The sequence below is a fragment of the Alligator mississippiensis genome, chromosome 11 (genome assembly GCF_030867095.1).
Source record: "Alligator mississippiensis isolate rAllMis1 chromosome 11, rAllMis1, whole genome shotgun sequence".
Taxonomy (NCBI): domain Eukaryota; kingdom Metazoa; phylum Chordata; order Crocodylia; family Alligatoridae; genus Alligator; species Alligator mississippiensis.
In genome coordinates this window covers 3,546,545-3,566,275 of record NC_081834.1, presented here as the reverse complement: position 1 = coordinate 3,566,275, position 19,731 = coordinate 3,546,545, and the positions used below count along the sequence as shown (strand labels likewise).

At 53.5% G+C, this 19,731-nt stretch overlaps 1 protein-coding gene across 2 annotated transcripts in view; it reads right to left on the bottom strand.

Annotated features, from left to right (window-relative positions):
* Positions 1 to 19,731, bottom strand: part of ITGA11 (integrin subunit alpha 11) — a 140,264-nt gene that overhangs the window by 13,337 nt on the left and 107,196 nt on the right. For both annotated transcript variants that reach the window (XM_014595265.3, XM_014595264.3), the window contains exons 20-27: positions 18,463 to 18,670; positions 14,284 to 14,382; positions 11,537 to 11,613; positions 9,821 to 9,910; positions 5,045 to 5,135; positions 4,381 to 4,494; positions 2,540 to 2,626; positions 901 to 1,011 (exon numbers count right to left, since the gene is read on the bottom strand). In XM_014595265.3, the coding sequence (XP_014450751.2) occupies positions 901 to 1,011; positions 2,540 to 2,626; positions 4,381 to 4,494; positions 5,045 to 5,135; positions 9,821 to 9,910; positions 11,537 to 11,613; positions 14,284 to 14,382; positions 18,463 to 18,670 (877 nt within the window). The remainder of the gene's footprint in view (positions 1 to 900; positions 1,012 to 2,539; positions 2,627 to 4,380; positions 4,495 to 5,044; positions 5,136 to 9,820; positions 9,911 to 11,536; positions 11,614 to 14,283; positions 14,383 to 18,462; positions 18,671 to 19,731) is intronic.

The window sequence follows — 19,731 nt, the reverse complement described above, 5'->3', positions numbered from 1 at the left end:
GGGTCAAGGAGAAATTTTACCCCATTGTCAGATTGATACGGACTATGAGTTTTTTTTGGGAAACGGCCTCTGCCTGGGATCTCTTGAGTGTATATTAACAACCTTTACAGCAGCAGGATGTTGGCTGCCCCGCTCCCCCTGCTATAGCTGTGGCAGGTTCGGTGTGATGCCTCGTGTTGTGTTAGGGTTGATGGTAGTTTGACTAATGATGGATGCGTCTGGGATGGTTGGGATAGGGATGGTCTTGCCTCAAACAGGGGTTGGACTCGATGATCTAGGGCGGTCCCTTCCAGCCCTACTTTGCCATGATCCCCAGTAGCCACTGAGGGGCCATCAGCTTTGAGCTGTGGGAGGCCGGGCTGGGTCCCACCTGGGAACGGGGCCCATAGCTCATGGCTGCTCCAAAGGCAAGGGGTTGGTTTGTGTGCAGGGCCCAGCCCTAGTGCCGGGTGGCCACCGGGATGCCAAGCTAGAGGTGGCTCTCACGCGTGGTCCCCCACGCAATCCCGCAGGCCTCAACGAGATCTGTTGACTTTAATGCCCCTGCTCTTGTCTCTAGGGGCCAAATTCAGACCTGGTGTGAGCAAAGGCATCTCTACAGGCTTCAGAAGCGTGGGCCATGCTCACACCAGCCATGAGGCCGGTGGACATAACACTTCGAAGATGCAAGGGTGGCGTATCAGCTAAGCAGTACGTTAGCCGCGTGGAGGTGTCCTGGGAAATTTTTGGAGGAGTCTTATGGTGTGCTAAACAAAGCAAAGCATCATTGCAGACGGGGTCGTGCTCCATGGGGCAGGGAGGTGTTTGGGAGTAAGCAAAAAACCCCACATTTACTATACAGTTTCTCCTTGAGGGGCTCTCGTGGTTCACGGGCCACACGGCCCATGGACTAGCACTTACTGCTTTCAGTGACTTCATCCACAGGTAGCCGCGTAAGTGAAAGCCGATGTCCTCATTGGGGGCGAGCTTCACATTGCAGTCGATGGACACGACGTCCGAGTTACTGTGGTTCTGAAAAACAAGGCATGTTGGCAGGCTGTGAGCGTGGGGCTGCTTTTTTGCTGGGTAGTGCACGATTCAAAAAAAATCCCACATTCCTCCCACCTTTACACTGGTAATAATGAAAGCCTAAATGGTCTCACTCCACCGCCTTATTTTACACTCCCCGGGAAGTATTTTTTGGAAGGTTAAAATTTAGAGACTATTCAGCACTAAGAGATGGGTCATAACCAAAAGCTCGGTTCAGTCTTGCATGCTGGCACCATGACAGAGGGAAGCAGGTGGGAGCCGGGGCGGCGGGGATGTGGGCTAGAGCAGGGCTGTGCGCATCCTGGCGGCGAGGAAGACTGTGGAGGGGGTGCCGCTGCACCACAGCCTCCATCTCTGGAGGAGGTCGGGGTCGGGGTCAGGGGCTTTACAGCTCGACCCCATCTCTAACCTAAAGCAAATGGTTCTATGCGCTCTCTCTCTCTCGCAGCATGGAGGCCTGGGCACGTGCACACACTATGCAAAGAAGCTTGCACGCACACAAACACACACACACACACACATGTTCTCACAGCAAGGAGACCTGGACATGCGTGCACATATACACGGACACACACACATGCATATGCATACACACATGCACTCGCACGTGCACACGCATTCTCACAGCAAGGAGGCTTGTGTGCACATGCACATGCATGCACACTAGGGCTGTGCGAAGCTTTGGGTGGTGATTTGATTCGGAGATTTAGCTCGATTCGGTGGCCGAATCTCCAAATCCGAATCAAATCGGGGGACCAATAAAAAGGTCTGAATCAATTTGAAGCTCTTTGAATTGATTCGGAAAAGGTTTGGAGGGCTTCGATGATTCAGGCAGTCCCCGGCGGCTGCAACAGGGAGCTGGAGCCAGACTCAGAGCTGGTAAGTAGGGGGCAGGGGAGTGAGGGCTGGGGGAGGGGACCATGGGGGAACCCCTGCCAGCCCCCAGCCCCTGCCTGCTCCCCCAGCCCCCATGGCTGCCCAGCACACCATGACTCCGGCCATTTAAGAAAAAAACCAAACAAGAACCCCCCCCGACTCACAGCTCTTGCAGCAGCCTCGGGGCTTTGAGGGGCTCATGGAAGCCCCCCACGCAATGCAGGGCAGTGGCGGGCAGCGGGGATCGGGCTGGGAGAGCAGGTGGGGCATGAGCCTGGCCTGCCTGATTCGGAGATTCAGCTGATTTGGCAGCAGCCGAATCACCGAATCAGACTCGGCTGAATCGATTCCGGACAGCGATTCGAATCACCGAATTGATTCACTGTCCCCCGAATCAGCCGAATCCAAAATGAATACTAGCCGCTTTGCACAGGCCTAACACACACACACACACTCTCTCTCTCTCTCTCTTTCTGTAAAGTGACTTGCATGCACACACACATGCTCGCAGCAAGGATGCCTGCAGTGGGGTTTCATCATCCATCCCCCCCCCCCAACTCTCTGGTCCTGGGTGCGACTCTCGGAGGCGGGAGTGCGGCGGAGGCGGAGGCACAAGGAGGTGCGCGCTGCGTACCAGCTGCGGGGTGCGGAACAGGTCCTCCTCGGTGGGCGTGCTCCTGTAGTCGGTGTTGTTCCCCCAGACGTTGCACGTCGTATTTGCCTTTAGGGAGCAAAAACAACAGAGTTCAGAGCACCGTCATGGGAAAAACTCACGCCGAGCCTACGCAGGACCTCGTGGGATCCTCGCTCCACACCCTGGTAAGCAACCCCGTTATACCATCCCTTCCACACCTGCATCACGTTCCAGTTTAGACCCAGCTTGTTTGCCTTGATATCCCAGACCCTCACTGAACTTGTGGCCAGAAACCTCTTCTACCTGTCCCGTCAGGTCTGTCCTTCATGGTACTTTTTCTCTGTGCAGGGCTAAAGCCCAGGTCCATAGCCGTCAGCATCACTGAACGTTGGATTCTCAACCTAGAAACTCTCTTCCGGCCCCTTTCTCCTGAACTGGCACGGGTGCAATGCTAAAGCCTGGAGAAGCATCCGCTCATGAAGTCCAGAGCTTTAGCTGCTCACCTCCGAATGCATCAGCAAATTAAGGGATTAATCTCTAACTGTAGCTCCTGTGTAACCCCCCACGATGTATTCAGGGCTGTGGGTTGAGCATCACGGCCCAAGAGGTGGCTGATATTCAGCGGGGGAGAACATTAATTGCCCTGAAATCAAAAAGGGCGCTTGAGCACGTTATCGGGTTGCTCTGCCTAAAGGCATTCTCTGGGTGGATTTTGCTCTCGCAGCATACCCACACAACTGCCATTGCTGGTTTTTGTGGTTGGCTTTCCGGGTCTGAAAGGGAGGTTATAACGGGCGCTGTGTGTGGCCTTCGTGACCGGCGATTCGTTTTTTTTAAAGGAACGCGCTTGGTATCATTTACGGTTAACGAGGTCTCCTCGCTTAACAAGCTTTCCAGACTTATTGCCAGTCGCTCTTCCACGGCAGGAGACAGGTTTACCACCACAGATGGCTATTCTCCTGGGAGAGCTCGAGCTGGAAGTGCTGTTGAATTCAATTTGACCCGTCTGTCACGGATCGCGGGGTGTTTTTCTTCGCTACCGAGCAAATTCCTCCCGAGGGGGTGGGAGCGGGAGCGGGGGGTCCGGAGACTGGACGGGGAAGATGAATTCATGTGTTTTTGTCAGGAGCGCATTCCCCAGGCGAGGTCCTCCTGGCCCGCGTGGGGAGCGTCCTTGTCACAGGTGACGCGGGGAGCCTGCCAGAGCCGTGGCCTACAAAAACAACACGTGTCCAGGCCAAAATAGCCATGGACCCGGTCCCTCTTATGCAAGGCTGCCTTATATTGGATGCTATGTGAAGAATGTGCCGCTGTGGAGGGGATAGGATACCGAGATAGCTATCGGTCTCTCCCTGAACTCGCTCACCACTCGGGAGTCTCAGACTCCAGCCGACACCCCAGTCGAAGCATAATTATTTCAAGAACTCATTAAATGCAGCCAGGAGGTTCGTTCTTAGAAATACTTGGCCGAAGTCGCTGGCTGCTACCATTTTCCACGTTTCCAGCCAAAGGAACGCGGCTGGAAGAAGGAAGGACTGTCCGGGCATCTGCGAGAGCTGAACGGAGTCCAGATAGGTGAGAAGATGACTATTAAAGCTGGCGGGTGCTTTATGGATGGAAAGAAAGTGTCACCCGGAGTGCCGTTGACCCACTTTTTGGGGCACGCGACGTTCCCGTGCCCCGGGAAGGAGGACCGGCCCGTGGGCTTAGCGTCTGCTGCAAATCCTAGTTTAGGCCCTGAGCAGAAGTGGGTCAAGCTCAGAGGACAGCCTCGATAAGGGACATATTATTTCAAGCGACTGCATGATTCGACATGATGGGGAAAGGAAGCAAACTGCTACCTGATCCACGATGAAATCGGTCAGCAGCAGCAGGCGATTCCCTCCTCTCGTGGCTACCGGGACTGTAATTTTAATGGTCACCTCGTCGACTGGGAAGAAGCCCAGGTTCTGCAACTGGAAAATGGAAGGCATATTATTGTAAGGCAACATTTCGGTGTTTGCACTGGAGAGGGAGCAGGGTTTTTGCTGCCAGGTCCCTCTTTGGAATAAATTGGGGGAGTTTGTTGTGCGATGGATTCCCCCCCATGCCTTTTATTCGGTAACCAACTGACTGGAGATGTGTTGGGAGCAATTTGAAGGTGGTTAGACGGTGCAGAGACCACCTGCTGCCCAGGGGTGACCATGCAACCTGTTGCACTTCGGGCTCCTTGCCTCTCTGGGTAGAGGTTTTGGGTCCTTGGTGGAGCAGCACAGTCCCAGGAGGACGGGGGTGAAATAATTCCCACCATTTCCTGACCCCTCAACTCAACCATTGCTGCCCTTCAGTGAGGACATGCATCCAAAGTCCTGCCAGTGGAAACTCATGGGGCAGAACTGCTTGGGAGGGAGATGTGGAAGGGAAGGGAGGGATACAGATCAGCCCGGAGCGGGGCAGGAGTCTGGGCCCAGGCTGCGCACGTGCCAGCTGATGAGATGTGCAGCGGTTCCTGTCCGTACGACTCACCTTAAACGTGCAATTAAAAGGAGGGCCGATGCTGTCGTATCTCTCCAGCGAGCTGTTCGACTTGATTTCATAGTAGTCCAGACTCGAAGCCCTGCCGTGACAGCGAAGGAGAATGGGTCATGCCTCAGCCAGCCAGGTAGGATGGAAACGCACCGTCAGAAACGAGAGGGCTCTTGTATCCGTCCCCCCTCCCCAGAGCTGCACCAGCCTCCCCTCTCATGGCGACACGTGCTCCGGACTGGGAGGGCAGATGAGCTGCCAGGGAGGAGCAAACTTCACGGGTGAAGTCTGCCGGGCCTAAGACTTGGGGCGCTTGTACACGCTGCGTAGCTGCTTATTCGAGAGCAATAAGTTCACCTTCTCCGTGCACCGAGCCTGCAGCGCTGGCATCTGGGGACTTGCTCCTGGCAATATATACATGGTAAAGAGAGCCCAAAGCTACAGCAGCTCTGGGGCTAGAGCTGTTAGCAGGCGTGCGGGTGGGTGGAGAGCTGGCTGTACCCTGCCCACACAGCACTGGGTCTCCCCATGAGAGAGTCTGACTCATGGGCACTTTCCCCCAGCAAAATGAAAGCAGGGCTTGTGTTTTATTGGCTTTTCAGATGATTTTTCTTTTGGCGTTTAGGGCTGCTGTGGGATTTTTCCTCCTTCATGTCATCATTCTTGTATTTTTAACACATAGCACAGGCCCCCCAATGGCCCGGAAGGGCTGTATTTTATGTATTGTAAATCTACATAAATGCATCAAATAGGTATTTATCAGCTGGAAACTGGGGGGAAGGAGCCAACGTGCTGTGATCAGCAGCGGCTCGCAGACTACAGTATAGACACCTCTCCCGTGCAGCGTGTAGCGCTGTATCCAGAATACGTTCCCGGAGAGGTGTATTTATTGATGCACATGCATAATGCACTAGGCTAAAACCACCCTTAAAAGCTACCTGAAAAGAGTCTAATATACTCAAGTACCATTTTTTTCAGCTCTCCATTCTTCTGGGGTGGGGAGGGGGAGGGAAAGGGTTTCCTGGCATTTATTCCTCTGTTAAAATGAAAACAAGCACTGCCATAAATCATACTAAATAGTAAAGAGGCTGTTTTCCATGCCCTACTGTCTGGCGTGTAAGTAGTTACAGAGAGGCTCCAGGATCTGGTAGAAATTATAGCAAGGGAAGCGTGGAATGTGCTCGCGGATCCTGCCCTTTTCTAACGGGGTAAATCAATCGCGTGAGCTTCGTTTCTCTTTGCTCCTCGAGCTGGGAGCGTGTCTTATGCAGGAGATGCATTTCCCCAAATCATCCCCCCGTTCCCTTCAGCTGTATCTTTGGGGGAGATTAAGCTGGATGCTAAAGCTGGGGGCCCAGGCCTGGGACTTCAGACTCACGTCAGCGTTTGGGAACCTGGCTAGCAGCATTATTGTGTTCTCTTATTGTAACTATTTAATAAACCAGTTAGATAAAGCTAAAAGCTAACACTCTCACTATTTAATACAATAGTCAAGTGCCAGTAAACGCTAATGCTCTCGCTGTTGAATGCCCCTCACGTGGGCTTCCACGCCGACGAAGCGCACATCATCGCACGGCGTTACACTGCTGCGTTTTTTCAGCCTTTATTGAGTCTGATGCATAGCACAGCGGGTTTAGGGCCAAGTGTGTCTGATTTTATATTTCCTTTGTATTTTTTTTTAAGCTAAGCTGAAAACAAATTCTCAGCATGAAAGCCCCACTGGCACTTGTGGAAAGCCAAGCCCTCTTTGGAAAATACCATAGCTGCTGCTGAGTCTGCATAAAAGAGCTGTTTTCCTATGGCAGCTGTAGTAACGAGGGCTCCAGCGCAATGGGCTTGGGCTTTCCTTGGGAGATGCTGTACAGCCGACACGTGCAGTTTGCTCTGGGGTTTGTGACGCTGCTTCCCAATCAGGGTTACGACGTCTATACGGTGCCTATTGCCACAGCTTAGGAGTGGATGGCCCCTTTCTAGCTCCCAGAATAATCCAGAGCAACCTGGAGACTGCTCTGATCTGTGCTGGGAGACCAGCCCCAGGACGAAATGCTACGGTGCCAGGTCTGTGCCCGTCTCTCAGCTGCGAGCTTGAGCACGGACATAGGAGTGCCCACGTGCCACCTGCAGCTGTCACCTGTGGCCTCGCACATCTCACAGCTGGATTAGGGAGCGTTCAGAAACTAACGTGAACACGACATTTCCCGGAAAATGCCACCCAGGCTTCTGCTCTCTTGTGCACTGAACTAACCGGCATTAATGGGTTGTTTTTTTTTTTGCAACGGCATCTAAATTGGAAGCATATCACCGCCACAGTCCAGCTTTCATGCAGGCATCCATACATCTTACCCCAATCGTTCACGTTTTGCTCATTCCTACTTGCTGTGTGTGTGATTCACAGACCACACGGTACGTGTCTAATCGGGGGGGAGGGAGGGTGAAATGTTGCATGAAACCTCTTCGGCGGGGCTCTCTGTAAACGCAGGGCTCTGGGGATCTGCCCGTGAGAAAACAACGTGCGCTGCGCCATTGCCCCATTCTCATTTATACCACAGAAGAGGACGTGGGGTTGAGCTTGACATGATGCTGTAGCAGAAGGACATCGTGAGAAAGACCTTTACCTCTGGACCCTAAAGGGCCAAGAACTTTTCTGGACGAGAAGGCCTTGTTGCAAATAACTCGTCGGCACCTTGGATTATAACAACCGCATTAAAATCTGCACCCAGCCTCTGAAACCCTTTGACCTGCTTGGAAAGCCAATCCATGTGGAAATGAATGGATTTCCCTTTGAAACCAGGAGAGCGACTGACTGAGGGTCTGGTCACAGGTGGCACGAGAAAGATGCCGTGCCGGACACTAAGGTGGGCTTTGTTGCCCGTCAGCTCTTCTGGGGTTCGTGTCTACCCTGCCATGAATGTGAGGTTGCTCGCCCCTCAGCGCCAGGGGCCGTAAACGATTTCAACGTCACCCTTAGGTAAAAACATGCAGATGGAGAGAGCAGGAATAGCTGAGATGCAGTATGTTCCCACCCCGCCTCAGCCCCTGCGACTCCCGTCCAAGCCCTTTGACATTACACAGTGAATGCTAAGGCAGCTCTCATCCTCATCCCTCTGTGTCCCGAAGCCGGGGCATGCTTTGCTAGCCTTGACCCCATTCTCCTTGCTGGGTGGCAGGCAGGTCAACTGCTACTAGCCCTGTAGCTTGCCCCTGTCCTGTGTCTCACCCCCGCCCCAGGCTGCATCCGTGCCTCTGCAATAAGCGTGGCACTAGGTAAGCCAAGGGCTTGTGAAAGTCCTGAGAAGCGTCTTGTTCAGCCAAGTACGGCTCAGCTCCGAATGACAGAGCATGGCAGAGGGCAAAAAGGCCGAAAGGACAGTGTGATGGGGGCACAGTCTCCCCCAGGCAGCAATGGAGGATATCCCAGCAGCTCTGTACTGTTGGGTGTTTTTCCCATGGGTGCAACATGCAGCTGGTCCTGGCCAGCCCAGGGGCTTGGCTTGGCACTCGCAACTCCTGCAGCTGGGATGGGGGCAGCTCTGGAGCTGGCGGTGCCCGCAGGACAGGGCATCTCCAATGACCGTGAGCTCATCCCCTCGGCAGTCCTGGCCGGCAGACATCCCTCCTTCTTGGCTGCTGCGGGGGCCTGCTCTGCTATGCCCACATTGCTGCACCCTCCCTTACAGCCCTGCCAGTGTGCTGAGCTGGGGCCTCTGCCAGGACGGCCCTGTGAGTCACCCCTGGAAACCCGCCCGTGTTTCTCCTCGCCTGGATGCCAGGGCAGCCTGCCAGGGCCAGCACAGGGGGAGCCGATACCCACGGACCCTAGCAAGGGGCACGAGTCCTGCAAGACAAGCTCCTCCTTTCCCCAGAGCCCCTGGAAAGCTCTGGAGCTCATGCCCTGAACCCGTGCAACCTTGGGCATGTTATCTGGTTGCTCTGGGCCTCTGAGGTCTGCTGGTTGGGGACAGGATGGGTGGGGAGTTGGGCACAACTCCTCCCCTCTGCCGCTCAAGGCATCTTGCACAGCATCTCCCTCCAGGCTGTGGGGCTCACCATGCTTGGCCAAGGGGCACATGCAGGCATAAGGATAGAGGGCTCAGACCCCAACTTGGACCTAGCAGCTTGTGTGAGACAGCAATTTAAATGGGGGGGGGGGGGTGTTCAACCCCCACCCAGCAGGCTGGATCCAGCCCCCAGAGCATGGGTCATCTCATGGAGCCTGTAGGGAGCCTGCAGGCCGTGGCACTGTGTGCTAGATCCGAAGCGTGGGATGACACGGAGCCTGGGGAGCCCGATTCTGGCCAGGCACAGGTGGCGCAGGGCCCCAGGGTCTGATCCCAGTGGTTGCATGTGCATGTGCATGTTGGCATGGGGCCTGATTTGGCCGGTTGACTGGCCCTGTGCCATTCATCTGGCCCACTGGGTCGAAAGTGTGAGCGCTGCTGCTTCACGCTGTTGTAAAAAGCAGTGGGAACTTGCCTTTCGAGTGCAAACCTGGCCTGTCTGGATTTACCTGCCACACTGGTATGAGCGAGCGCGATAGCCAACTCCAACCTTGGAAGCAGCCCCGCACATGACAGGGCTTCAGCGCCACTCCCAAGGGTTTGGGAGCAGACAGACACAGGGCTTATAGCAGACTATTTTATACCAGTATAATTTACTACCGGTGTAGCTGGTCTGGCTGTAGCTGGGCAGAGCCTCAGCGCGGGCTGCAGGGCTTGGGACAAGTCTGTCCAGCAGCCCGTTCTGCATTTCCCCACTCCCCCTGCCATGAACACGCACCTGGTGAAAAGGAGGTCGGCTTCATACTTCAGGTGGAAATTCAGGAGGGCAGAATTATCCTCTTTGGTGGTGTTTCTTTCTTCGCTGTCACTGAAAGGCAAGAAGCCAAACAGCCATGAGGGTGCTTGGTCCGGCAGGTGAGACTGTCTGCCCTGGTGGGAAGATGAATGTCCTAACTCTGCCACGTGGAGCCCAAATGTGAGCTGGGACCCTGCCCTAAGGTGCTGACAGGACTATAAGGGGCTGCCAGGTTAAATTTATGACCTGCCAAAAAAAAAAAGAGAGCAGCTCTTATTTGGTGAAATGAATTTATAGGCAGGCAGGAAAACCCTCCTGAGTGCAACAAGCTTCTGCAATTACTCTTGGCTTGTTGGGTGGGGCGGGAGGGGGAGTAGGGAGCCGCTGCTAGGTGGCCCTGCTGGAATAGGCATGTAGAAAAGAGCATTTATAGCTGACCCGGCGTGATTCCCGAGTCCTTCAAAGAGCCGTCCTCCCTCCAAGACCAGCGAACGTAGGAACAACCATAGCCCTGTGTCCGTGTGCGGTGGTGTTTGCATGTCCTGGTGTGTGCGGCACGTGGGTCCAGCTGATGCGGAGAACAATAACTTGTTGCTCCATTTGTAGGATGTACCAGGTCACGCCGGACCCACGTGTTCCTGGGATTCGCCTGTGCGTGTGCACGTGGGTTGTCAGTGCCTACTGACCCGGAAAAGCTGCAGGTGGAGGTAAGGTTTCCTGCAGCAGGACTAGCAGAGGGGACAAGAGGGCCAGGGGCAATGCTTTGCTTGGCTCCGCAAAGGGAAACACCTGCCTCAAGTGCGAATGCACTCGTTCAGCTGTATGGCACCTGGGCCTCAACCTTCACCCACTGAAAGCAGCAGCGAAAGCCCCACTGGTGTTCATGCTCTTGCTCTTATTTTGCACCCTTTGGAGACCAGTTCTGGACCGGACCAGGCCCCCCTGTGCTTTCCAGCAAATGCATTGGAGATACATGACGGGCCAAAGCGGAAAAACAGACAAGCCTTTGCCCTGGTGCATTTGACCCCACCATGGCCCCAGAGCAGGGAAGGTAGGGACAGGTTGTGAAACGCTCCTTGGGGCTCCCGCAGCACGTACCCGCCTTGGCTACCCTCTGTCGTGATGACTGCCGAGAAAGGAGAAATCTAGCGAGAGGTTGTGGGCCTGTCGAGAGCCTGCGCTTGTGCACAGCACGACACGCGGGAGGGCCGGTTTGCGGGGAGTGACGATGTGTGGAGAAGTGGCCGGACACTTTCCATGCAGCTGCAGAGCCTGGCAGATGCAGCCAGCCTTTGGTATCGGCACAGCCCTGACTTGCAAATACAGCAGTGAATATTTCCGAACAGCCACGGGTAATTTCGTTTCCGTGTGTCTGAAGGGCAGAAGCCGCCAATTGTGCCTCACCAAGCTAATAGGGACCAAAGATGGAAATGCAGGCTGTTGTCAGCGAGGGACAAAGCACGGGGGCCTCCGTACCCTGCAAACTCGCTCCTGTTAGAAACCACAGGCTGCAATTGCTGAGAGGGGCAGGAGGTGAAACCCATCGCCGATTAGGCTGCAACAGGGCGGGGAGAGGACAGGCTCTAGGAGATGAGATGCATGCAGACAGTGTCGGGTTGAGTTAGACAACGGAGGGGATAAACACACACACACACACACACACAAAAAGGGGAACAGAAAAATAAAGTGGTCATTAACCTGTTGGCAGTCAGATAAATCTCCATGCTTTGAAGGAAAATAGACTTGCTGAACTCAAAATCCAGGCGAAAAGCCACCTGCGGAGATGAGAAACAGATTGAAGAAAACACTGACAAAAGAGACTCCTCCAGCAGCTGTGCAGCACCCCAGATACCCCGTCCTCTCCCATTAACCCCTCCACGGTACAGTCCTCTAGTACAGCACGGCTTTCCAGCTAGTCCCAAAGTGCAAGAGAGGAACAGGATCATTCCTGACATGATAAGGAAGATGTTGGCAGATGTTGAGCAGACTCCTGCCTTTCCACGTGACATAGCTCCCGGGATTTCACTTGTTTGTGCATCTTATTATCATGATTTGGGGGTTCTCACTGTTAGTTTTGAACCGAGAACAAAGAACCACCTTTTTTTTTGTTTTTGGTATAAAAAGCATCACCTGGGGCTTACTGTGATCTGCCGTTAAGTCACATCTGAGCCCCTGGCTCCTCGGAGCGGGGCCGTGAGTGCTAAAGAGATGGTCCAACAGCAATAAAATGTGACAGATGTCAAGTTTGAAAACGCTGTGGCAATGACCTCAAACTGTCTAGGCCTGTGCACAGCTGATTATAATATTAGAGCTGTGCTCCTGCTCCCGGGGCCAAATTTCCATTCCCAACTTGTCTTTGTTTTGGCAGGACCCGGACTACCTGTTGCCACGCAGATGCATTCTTAGGCCCGTTAGGTCACATGGATTTGGGCTGCTCCGCGTTTGTTTTATGGCCCCGAGCACACGAGACTGCTTTATGGCGAGGTTTAAATTCGAGAAAGGGGCCTGAAGGCCATCCATCACTTCCCAAGTGTCTGAGAAGCAAAGGGTGCGGACTAATATATATTGTTTCATGTCTAGGAAAGATCCCACGGCGGCCTGCTGCTTCTGTAATCCAGCACTTTGGCCTCTCAACCTGTTTTCCTCCTACTGTCGTGTTAAGGGAGCCGATCTGTGCACTCACTGTATTTTATAAGGTGATTGGGTAGTTTAGTCCCTGCTTGAAAGTAGAAGGCAAAAAAAAAACAACTAGGGAAGTTGGGCAAAGTAAGGAAGCCAAATCTGCCGCCCGTTCTGGAATGGAGCAAAACGGCCCCTGCCATCTTCCTCCGGTCCGGTCCGGTCCGGTCCAGGAGCAGCAAGGGTTAGATCTGGATCCGGGTTTGGGCTCTGAAGCCATCACGTAGGGGATGCAAGAGGTGAAGGCACGGGCTGGAGACCAGAGTTCGTGCGGAGCAAGTTCCTCGGTCTCTCTGAGCATCGTTTCCCTCCTGCCGAATGCAGAGCAGGTGTAACACGAACGGTCGCAAGTGAAGTCCGGTTTGAGCCCAGGTATCACAAACTGGCTTTTAATGAATGCCCTTGAATATACTCGATCGACATCTGGGAAAGAACCAGCCGCCTATAACGAAGACACGGTTGTGCTGCGAAGACCGCCGCTGATGACTTGAGCTGAAACGGCTCAAGTATTGTGAGGGTCCGACTCCAGGTCATCTCCTTAACGCTACCAGCTGGGTGTTGTTTTGCTTTGATTTTTGCCAGTCTCTCAGCCGGTCCAAGCAGACTTGGGTTTGATGAACGAGGGACATAGCGTCCTGTCAAAATGGGGAGGGAGAAGAATATGATCTTGCCCCCGCTCACCGGAAAAAGGTGACTCACTCGCTAAAACGGGAACAGCCGTGGTAAAGTATTGGCAGCAGTTCACAAGGCCAGCCTTAAACTGCACTCGAGGATTAAAGACAAATGCTTTGACTCAGCGGGGCTGGTTTTCATTTTGCTGCCTGAAGATCAGCTAGGATTCAAAGCCGCTTTTATGCATCTGCAGCCTCTCTGCCGGCCGACCGTCCCCTCGCGCCGCGCTCAGACACTGGGGACATTGTGAAGAGCAAAAGAAAGCAAATACGAGGTTTCGAAGCCCTGTACACATCCGTCGTCGGTGCATCTGATCCGTAGCAAGGGACCCAGCGGGTGTCGGGGCAGCGCGCCGAGGGGGTGGATCTGGGGGATCCGGGGGCTGAATCAGCAACTGCAGCCCCGGGGTTTCTGTAGGAGCGAGCAGCATGCGTTCAGCTCGCCAGGAGCCCTTGCCTTTGCCATCAGCGTGGCTGCGCGCGGTGCAGAGTGGCAGTGCCATTGGGTGGCTCGACTGCAGCCGGCGGAGTCGCTCCGGACTAGCTTTCCTGGTGACGTCCCAGCCCCTGGTCCCCAAGCCAGATTCAACCTTGCCGGGGCATGTCTGCAGGGGCTGCCACTGCACCTGTGCCCAGTCCCCTCCTGCGGGCTCTTCCCAAATGCTGCCAGACCGTGCCAGCCCACCAGGACCACCTCCAAAGAGGATGGAGATAGACTGCTCTGCCAGGACAAGGAGCAATGGGCTCAAGTTGCAGCGAGGGAAGTTCAATTTAGGATTTTAGGAACAACTTTCTTATGAGGAGGGTGGTGAAGCACTGGGATGGGTTACCCAGAGAGGTGGTGCAGTCCCCATCCTTGGAGGTGTTTAAGACCTGGCTACACAAAGCTCTGGCTGGGATGATGTAGTCTGCTTGGAGCAGGGCGTTGGACTGGATGTGACCTCCGGAGGTCCCTTCCCAGCCTCATGGTCTATGATTTTGCTGTCACAGACCCCTCCACGGCCCCTGGGCAGGGGACAGTGCTCTCCCTGTGGGGAAGGGGTGGCCACCCCAGATCACCGCATTTCATGTGAATAATTAGCGACATCTCTTTACCTTTGCCTTGGCTCGGAAGAAGGGGTAGCTAACGTTGCACACCTTCTTGTTCAGGTGCTTCTCCTCCGTCACGCACTCGATATTGATGTCGGTATCGTCCTGAAACGGGAACGGACCGTGTTCGCATCACCACCAGCACGCAGAGATACGGCTGCCCAAGCCCCCCGACAAACCCAGCCCTCGGAGCCAGTCACACCGGCTGGAGGACCTTCGAGCTTACGATGGAAAAAAAATTAAACGGCATCTCTTGGAAGCCAGAAATCCTGCCCATTCGGGTCTGCTCTCGAATCACAGCCGCAGAGAGAGCTCTGCCCAAATCTAGTCGGGCGAGTGAGATACACTGACTCAAACTGAGTATTTTTTGGAACCAAAGTCACAAAGAAGACTATCTTTCTATGATCCAAGGTACTAGGGCAATATCACATGGGGACCATGTCCTAGCGAAAATGCATTTAGTTGGACTGTAAAGTCTTTTGGGACATCTTTTTAGTCCATGTTTGCATATCAAGCACAGTGATGCCCTGGTCCATGACCCTGGCTGCTAGATGCTATCACAATACAGAGAACAATTAACAACTCAGTAATAAGATAGATATTCTCATCAATCATTCATCGCTGCACTATGTGATAGGAAAGGGCCAATAATACATCCCCTTGCCCTTGTCTATTTAGACTTTTGGATGTCTAGGCCAACTATGGGCTCTTCTTATGTGTTTGTATAGACCCTACCTCAACAGCGAACGCTAAGTGCTGTTGTTAGGCTCCTTATATCCTGGTAGATGTTTTTATCCAAAACCAGTAGTTTGGAGCATGTTAGCACAGCTGAGCATTTATAACTGGGTAAAGCGATTTCTACAGGCTCATCTGTGTCATGCTGTCCCCGTTTCCCCTGGGTATTTGGGAGTCATCTACTAGAGAATGCATAGGAGCCCCCTGCATTTTTCTTATTTTGTGGGCACCGCGTCCTACAATTTTCCTTTGGCGTGACTTTTAAACCAACAGGCGCAAGACACTCGATACCCAGGATGGTTATGAAGTCATTCAGTGGATGAATGAAGCCTCAGCAAGATCAGCACATTTACCAGCATGCTGGATTTGGAGTTTTCTCCCTCCCAGGACTTCCCCCGGGTGCTCGTTGAACGGTGACGCACAGCGCCGTGGGCCCTCAGACGTTTACTGAGCAGGATCGGGGCGCTTCGTGGCTGGGACGGCAGGACGCGGGGGAAGGATCTCTCAGCTCAGGTTTCCGAGGGGTGCCGGGGAAGGAGAGGGGAAGCTGAGCTCTTTGAGAGCCAGGGATAAAAAGTGAGCCCTTTCACCAGAAGTCAAGTCCTCACCAGCCTTACGGGGTGATGCTCAGATGCCGCAGTGCGAGTGCCGCACGAACGCTAGCAGACAGGGATCAATGACCCAGCAAGAGGCTGCATGAGCCCGGTGCACGTTGTGGTGCATTCACCACGGAGCTTGATGCAGAAGGAAAACCAAGCCAGAAACACAGGGCAAAGGGACCATTGCCCAACCCTCAGCCAGACTCTTGCTATGATGAGAGGAGTTAGGTGAGAGAGTCCAGCCCCCGGGTGTCAGTGAGAAGCTGAACGAGAGGCACAGGGGTGCCTTTCCTGGGTAGGGTACAGAGGGGCTTGGGTTGGGAAGCAAGGACAAGAGATGGGAGGGGTGAGAGGTATGCCTTAAGGCACATTCATACCATTTGCAGGCTGAACCTGGGAGCGCCCCCAGGTAAACCTCACACTGCACCTCTTGGTGGGGTAACCCTGGCACCACACAGCCCCTGCCATGCAGCAGGAAACCCTAAAGTCTCCTAGACAGGGTCTGTTATCACATCCAGATGGAGATGGGTCACCGAATCCAGACTGTTCAATGAAAAATGCGTGTGTGTCACTGGAAACCTCCCCCCCACCGTGGTCTCTAAGCAGGACATGTCGCTCAGGGGACCCAGAAGATGCGAGCCCACATCTGGAGCTAGGCTAGCAGCAGCTGCCTCGGCGAAGGCACAGCCTGCAATTGTGGTTCTGTGCAAACAAAAGAGCTCTGCTCTTGACCATGAAGGGGCTTGAGGTTAGGCGTGCAAACGCTGCCTCACTCCATCCCCCGTAGAGGATGCCGGATGACAGAGCGGGTGACACTGCTCCTACCATACCATGCTTATAGATGACTTTCCAGCTGTTCTCTTGAGCTGACTTTGAGCTGCGTCCTAAAAGTCCCAACTGATGCACAGATGCTAGGACCAGACTCCCCGTTCGCGGAGTGGCTGCAGTGCAGTATTGCAATGGCATCAACAGGCCCGTCTCTAGCTTACAGCTGGGTTTCCATGATCAGCCCATCTTCCAGGGGAGTTATAACTCAGCTGCAAAAATTTATCACTGACTCGGACTTGGCCACCCACCCCCGCAGCTTGGGAGCAAATATCGTTTAAGTTATAGGACAGCAAAACCAAAAAGGGAACCGAATTTATCAGCCTTGGACTTGACTGTTGGCTCTCGCATATAAGAAACATTTTTATATTGCAAAAACAAAGGGCCAAAGGTACCTAATAACTCAACTCATTAAAAACTGGCCAAACTCTCCGGGATAGGGCAGCGACTGACTTCGGCTCAGCACCAGATGTTTTGAAGCAAAGTGCAGGATCTCTTACAAGAGACATAACAGACGAGCCAACACGTGGATGTTTTTCCCCGGTCACCGAGCATGGAAGTTGATATCCCATATTGCTCTTTTCAGCATCTCTGACATAATTATGGAAGCAGCAGAAGTGTCCACTTCTGGGCCCAGCTGTTACCAGGCAGCTCAGGGACTGCAGTCGAAACTACCTGCCCTTCTTCATAGCCCAGACGTGACTTGGGGCTGGGTTCAGAGGGACGTTTGGTCAACAACACCCTGGCCTGCTCTTCTGTTTTCTCCATCCCCACAGGAATAAGCACCTGCATCTATTGCTCCCTATTACAATTCGAATCAGGAAAGCTCTCATCTGTCCCCTGAGTACTTAGCTGAAGGACGGGGCACAGGTAGCATGGATGAAGAATGTAACTCTCTTTCTGTTAAGGTTTCAGTGCTGTCTCCGAGGCATTCAGTGGCTGAGCCACGGGTATCTAAAGTCTCCCGAAAGCTGTGAGATGAAGACAGTGGATGACAAAGGGTCTCTGAGCACAATGGGACTTTCTACAGCAAGGGCAAGGCTGGCTTGTGGGAGGACAGGACTGGAGTGAACCCCTCTGAAGCTCTTAAGGCTGCTAGAGCTAATGGCAAAACCCGACCAGCGTCCAGAGGCAGGACCAGCAACACGAGAGACTAGTTGGGTTAATAGTAACAAATGCTTTTCAATAAGGAATCAGCAGGAATAAATGCTTTTTGGTGCCCGTCACTTCTTTTGTAACTGGCCACGACCCGTCCCCAAGACAGCCATGATCCCATCTGGAGACGGTGGAAGGGTGCATGAACAGCAGCTGCAGAAAGACACCCTCGCCCGTGGCAGGTGGCTTCAGCCCCACAGATGCACTGCTGCTGACCTCAGGGTAGCTGTTCTCAGGCCACAAAATGTTTAAAACCAGTTTGAATGGGAAATAGTGGAAAAAGAAATCATCCACAGACTGGACCAGGCTAAGTATGGGTTAAACAGGGACCGTAACGTCTTATCTCATTCCCTCCTGGGCTGCCTGCATGGGCTGCCTGCACAGTCCCTGAACCGCACAGAGCCCGGTGCTTCACTCCACGGCTGTAGGGCAGCAAACTAAAACTCCCTGGAGGTGTTTTTGTTTGCTGTGCCCCCAAAGTCATTTAAGGTGCATTACACCGCCAAATGTGCTAAAACAGCTGGAATTAATGCACGATGCACCGCCAACACATGCAAACACCAACACCATTAAAGCGGTGCAAAAGCACTTAACCCACTTCCAAGTGTTGTGCACACATGCCCCTCATTTGTCTACACACGCCCCTTGTTCCTAGCTTTTGTTCCCCGTCCTCCCTCCCTCCTGCTAGTCTAGTCTAACCACTCACTCCACTTTACACTGCTCCGTGCTGTCCTTTCACAGCATCTGATGAAGTGAACTTGGGTTCAGGAGAGCTTGTGCTCTCTCTACGTATGTCAAATCTGGTCAGTCTATAAAGGTGCATCTCTACCCTGCCTTCTGCCTGGTCTAGAGAAGCCCCAGGGTGTCTTACCCTCTGAATCAAGCTGGCAAACTGGAGGTTTTTGGAGAAGGAGATGTTGAGGACGGTGCTGTAGGCGTTCTCGCCCTTGTTCTCCAGTATGGCTTCCACAGCCACCCTTCGCCTCGTGCTCTCGATGATGAAAATGGAGGTGTCGAAGGAGAGGGTGTAGATGGAGCAGTCCGAGTGCGACTTGCGGAGCACCCGGTGGCAGTATTCCCTGCAAGAGAAGTGAAGCGATACAAGAGACGATCAGGCTTCAAGAGCCCGTGGGGACGTGTTTCAGCACACAGCTGTGAAGCTGCAATCTGTGGCTCTTTCTGTACCTGAGAGCGCGGCAGCACGTATGGTCTGCACACACCGACACAGCACCCTGAGCTGAGAGCTGGTCCAACAAAGCACGTGGACATTTACACATACTTCATTTAACCTGGTTATACAAATGGGTCATAGCTTCATAGATGTTCGGGTCGGAAGGGACCTCAACAGATCACTGAGTCTGACCCCTGCATAGGCAGGAAAGAGCGCTGGGGTCAGATGCTGGGGTCAGTTTGCAATACCAGCAATTCAGCACTTGCCTGGGAGATTCCCTGTAAAATGGTGTGTGTCTTTGATCCCCTGCACCCAAAATTATACAGGCCAAGCTCTTTAAACCAGTCCCTTAGGTATGTGCCAATGGCATGATCAGCAAACCTCAGGTATAAGTTGGCATTTGACTTGGTCATGTGGCTACCAAATGGCACACAAAAACGCATGTGGTGCTGTTGTTGCCATATTGTCTCCTGAACGTAATCAAAGAGTCATAGAATCACAGAAAATGAGGGTGGAAGGGAGCTCAGGAGCTCACACCTAGTCCAACCCCCTGCTCCAAGCAGGGCCAGCCCCAACTACGTCATCCCAGCCAGGGCTTTGTCTACCCGGGTCTTCAACACCTCCAAGGATGGAGACTCCACCACCTTTCTAGGTAACCTGTCCCAGTGCTTCACCACCCTCCTTGTGAGAGAGTTTATTTTAATATTGAACCTCAACTTCCCTTGCTGCAGCTTGAGCCCATTGCTCCTTGTCCTGCCATCTGCCCCCACTGAAAACAGTTCAGATCCATCCTCTTTGCAGCCCCCCTGCTATTCAAGGCTGCTATTCAATCCCCCTTAGTCTTCTCTTTTTCAGACTAAATAAACCCAGTTCCCTCCTTCTCTTCTCACCCGTCATGTCCCCCAGCCCCCCCAACCATTTTCCTTGCCCTTCACTGGACTCTCTCCAATTTGTCCACATCATTCCTGT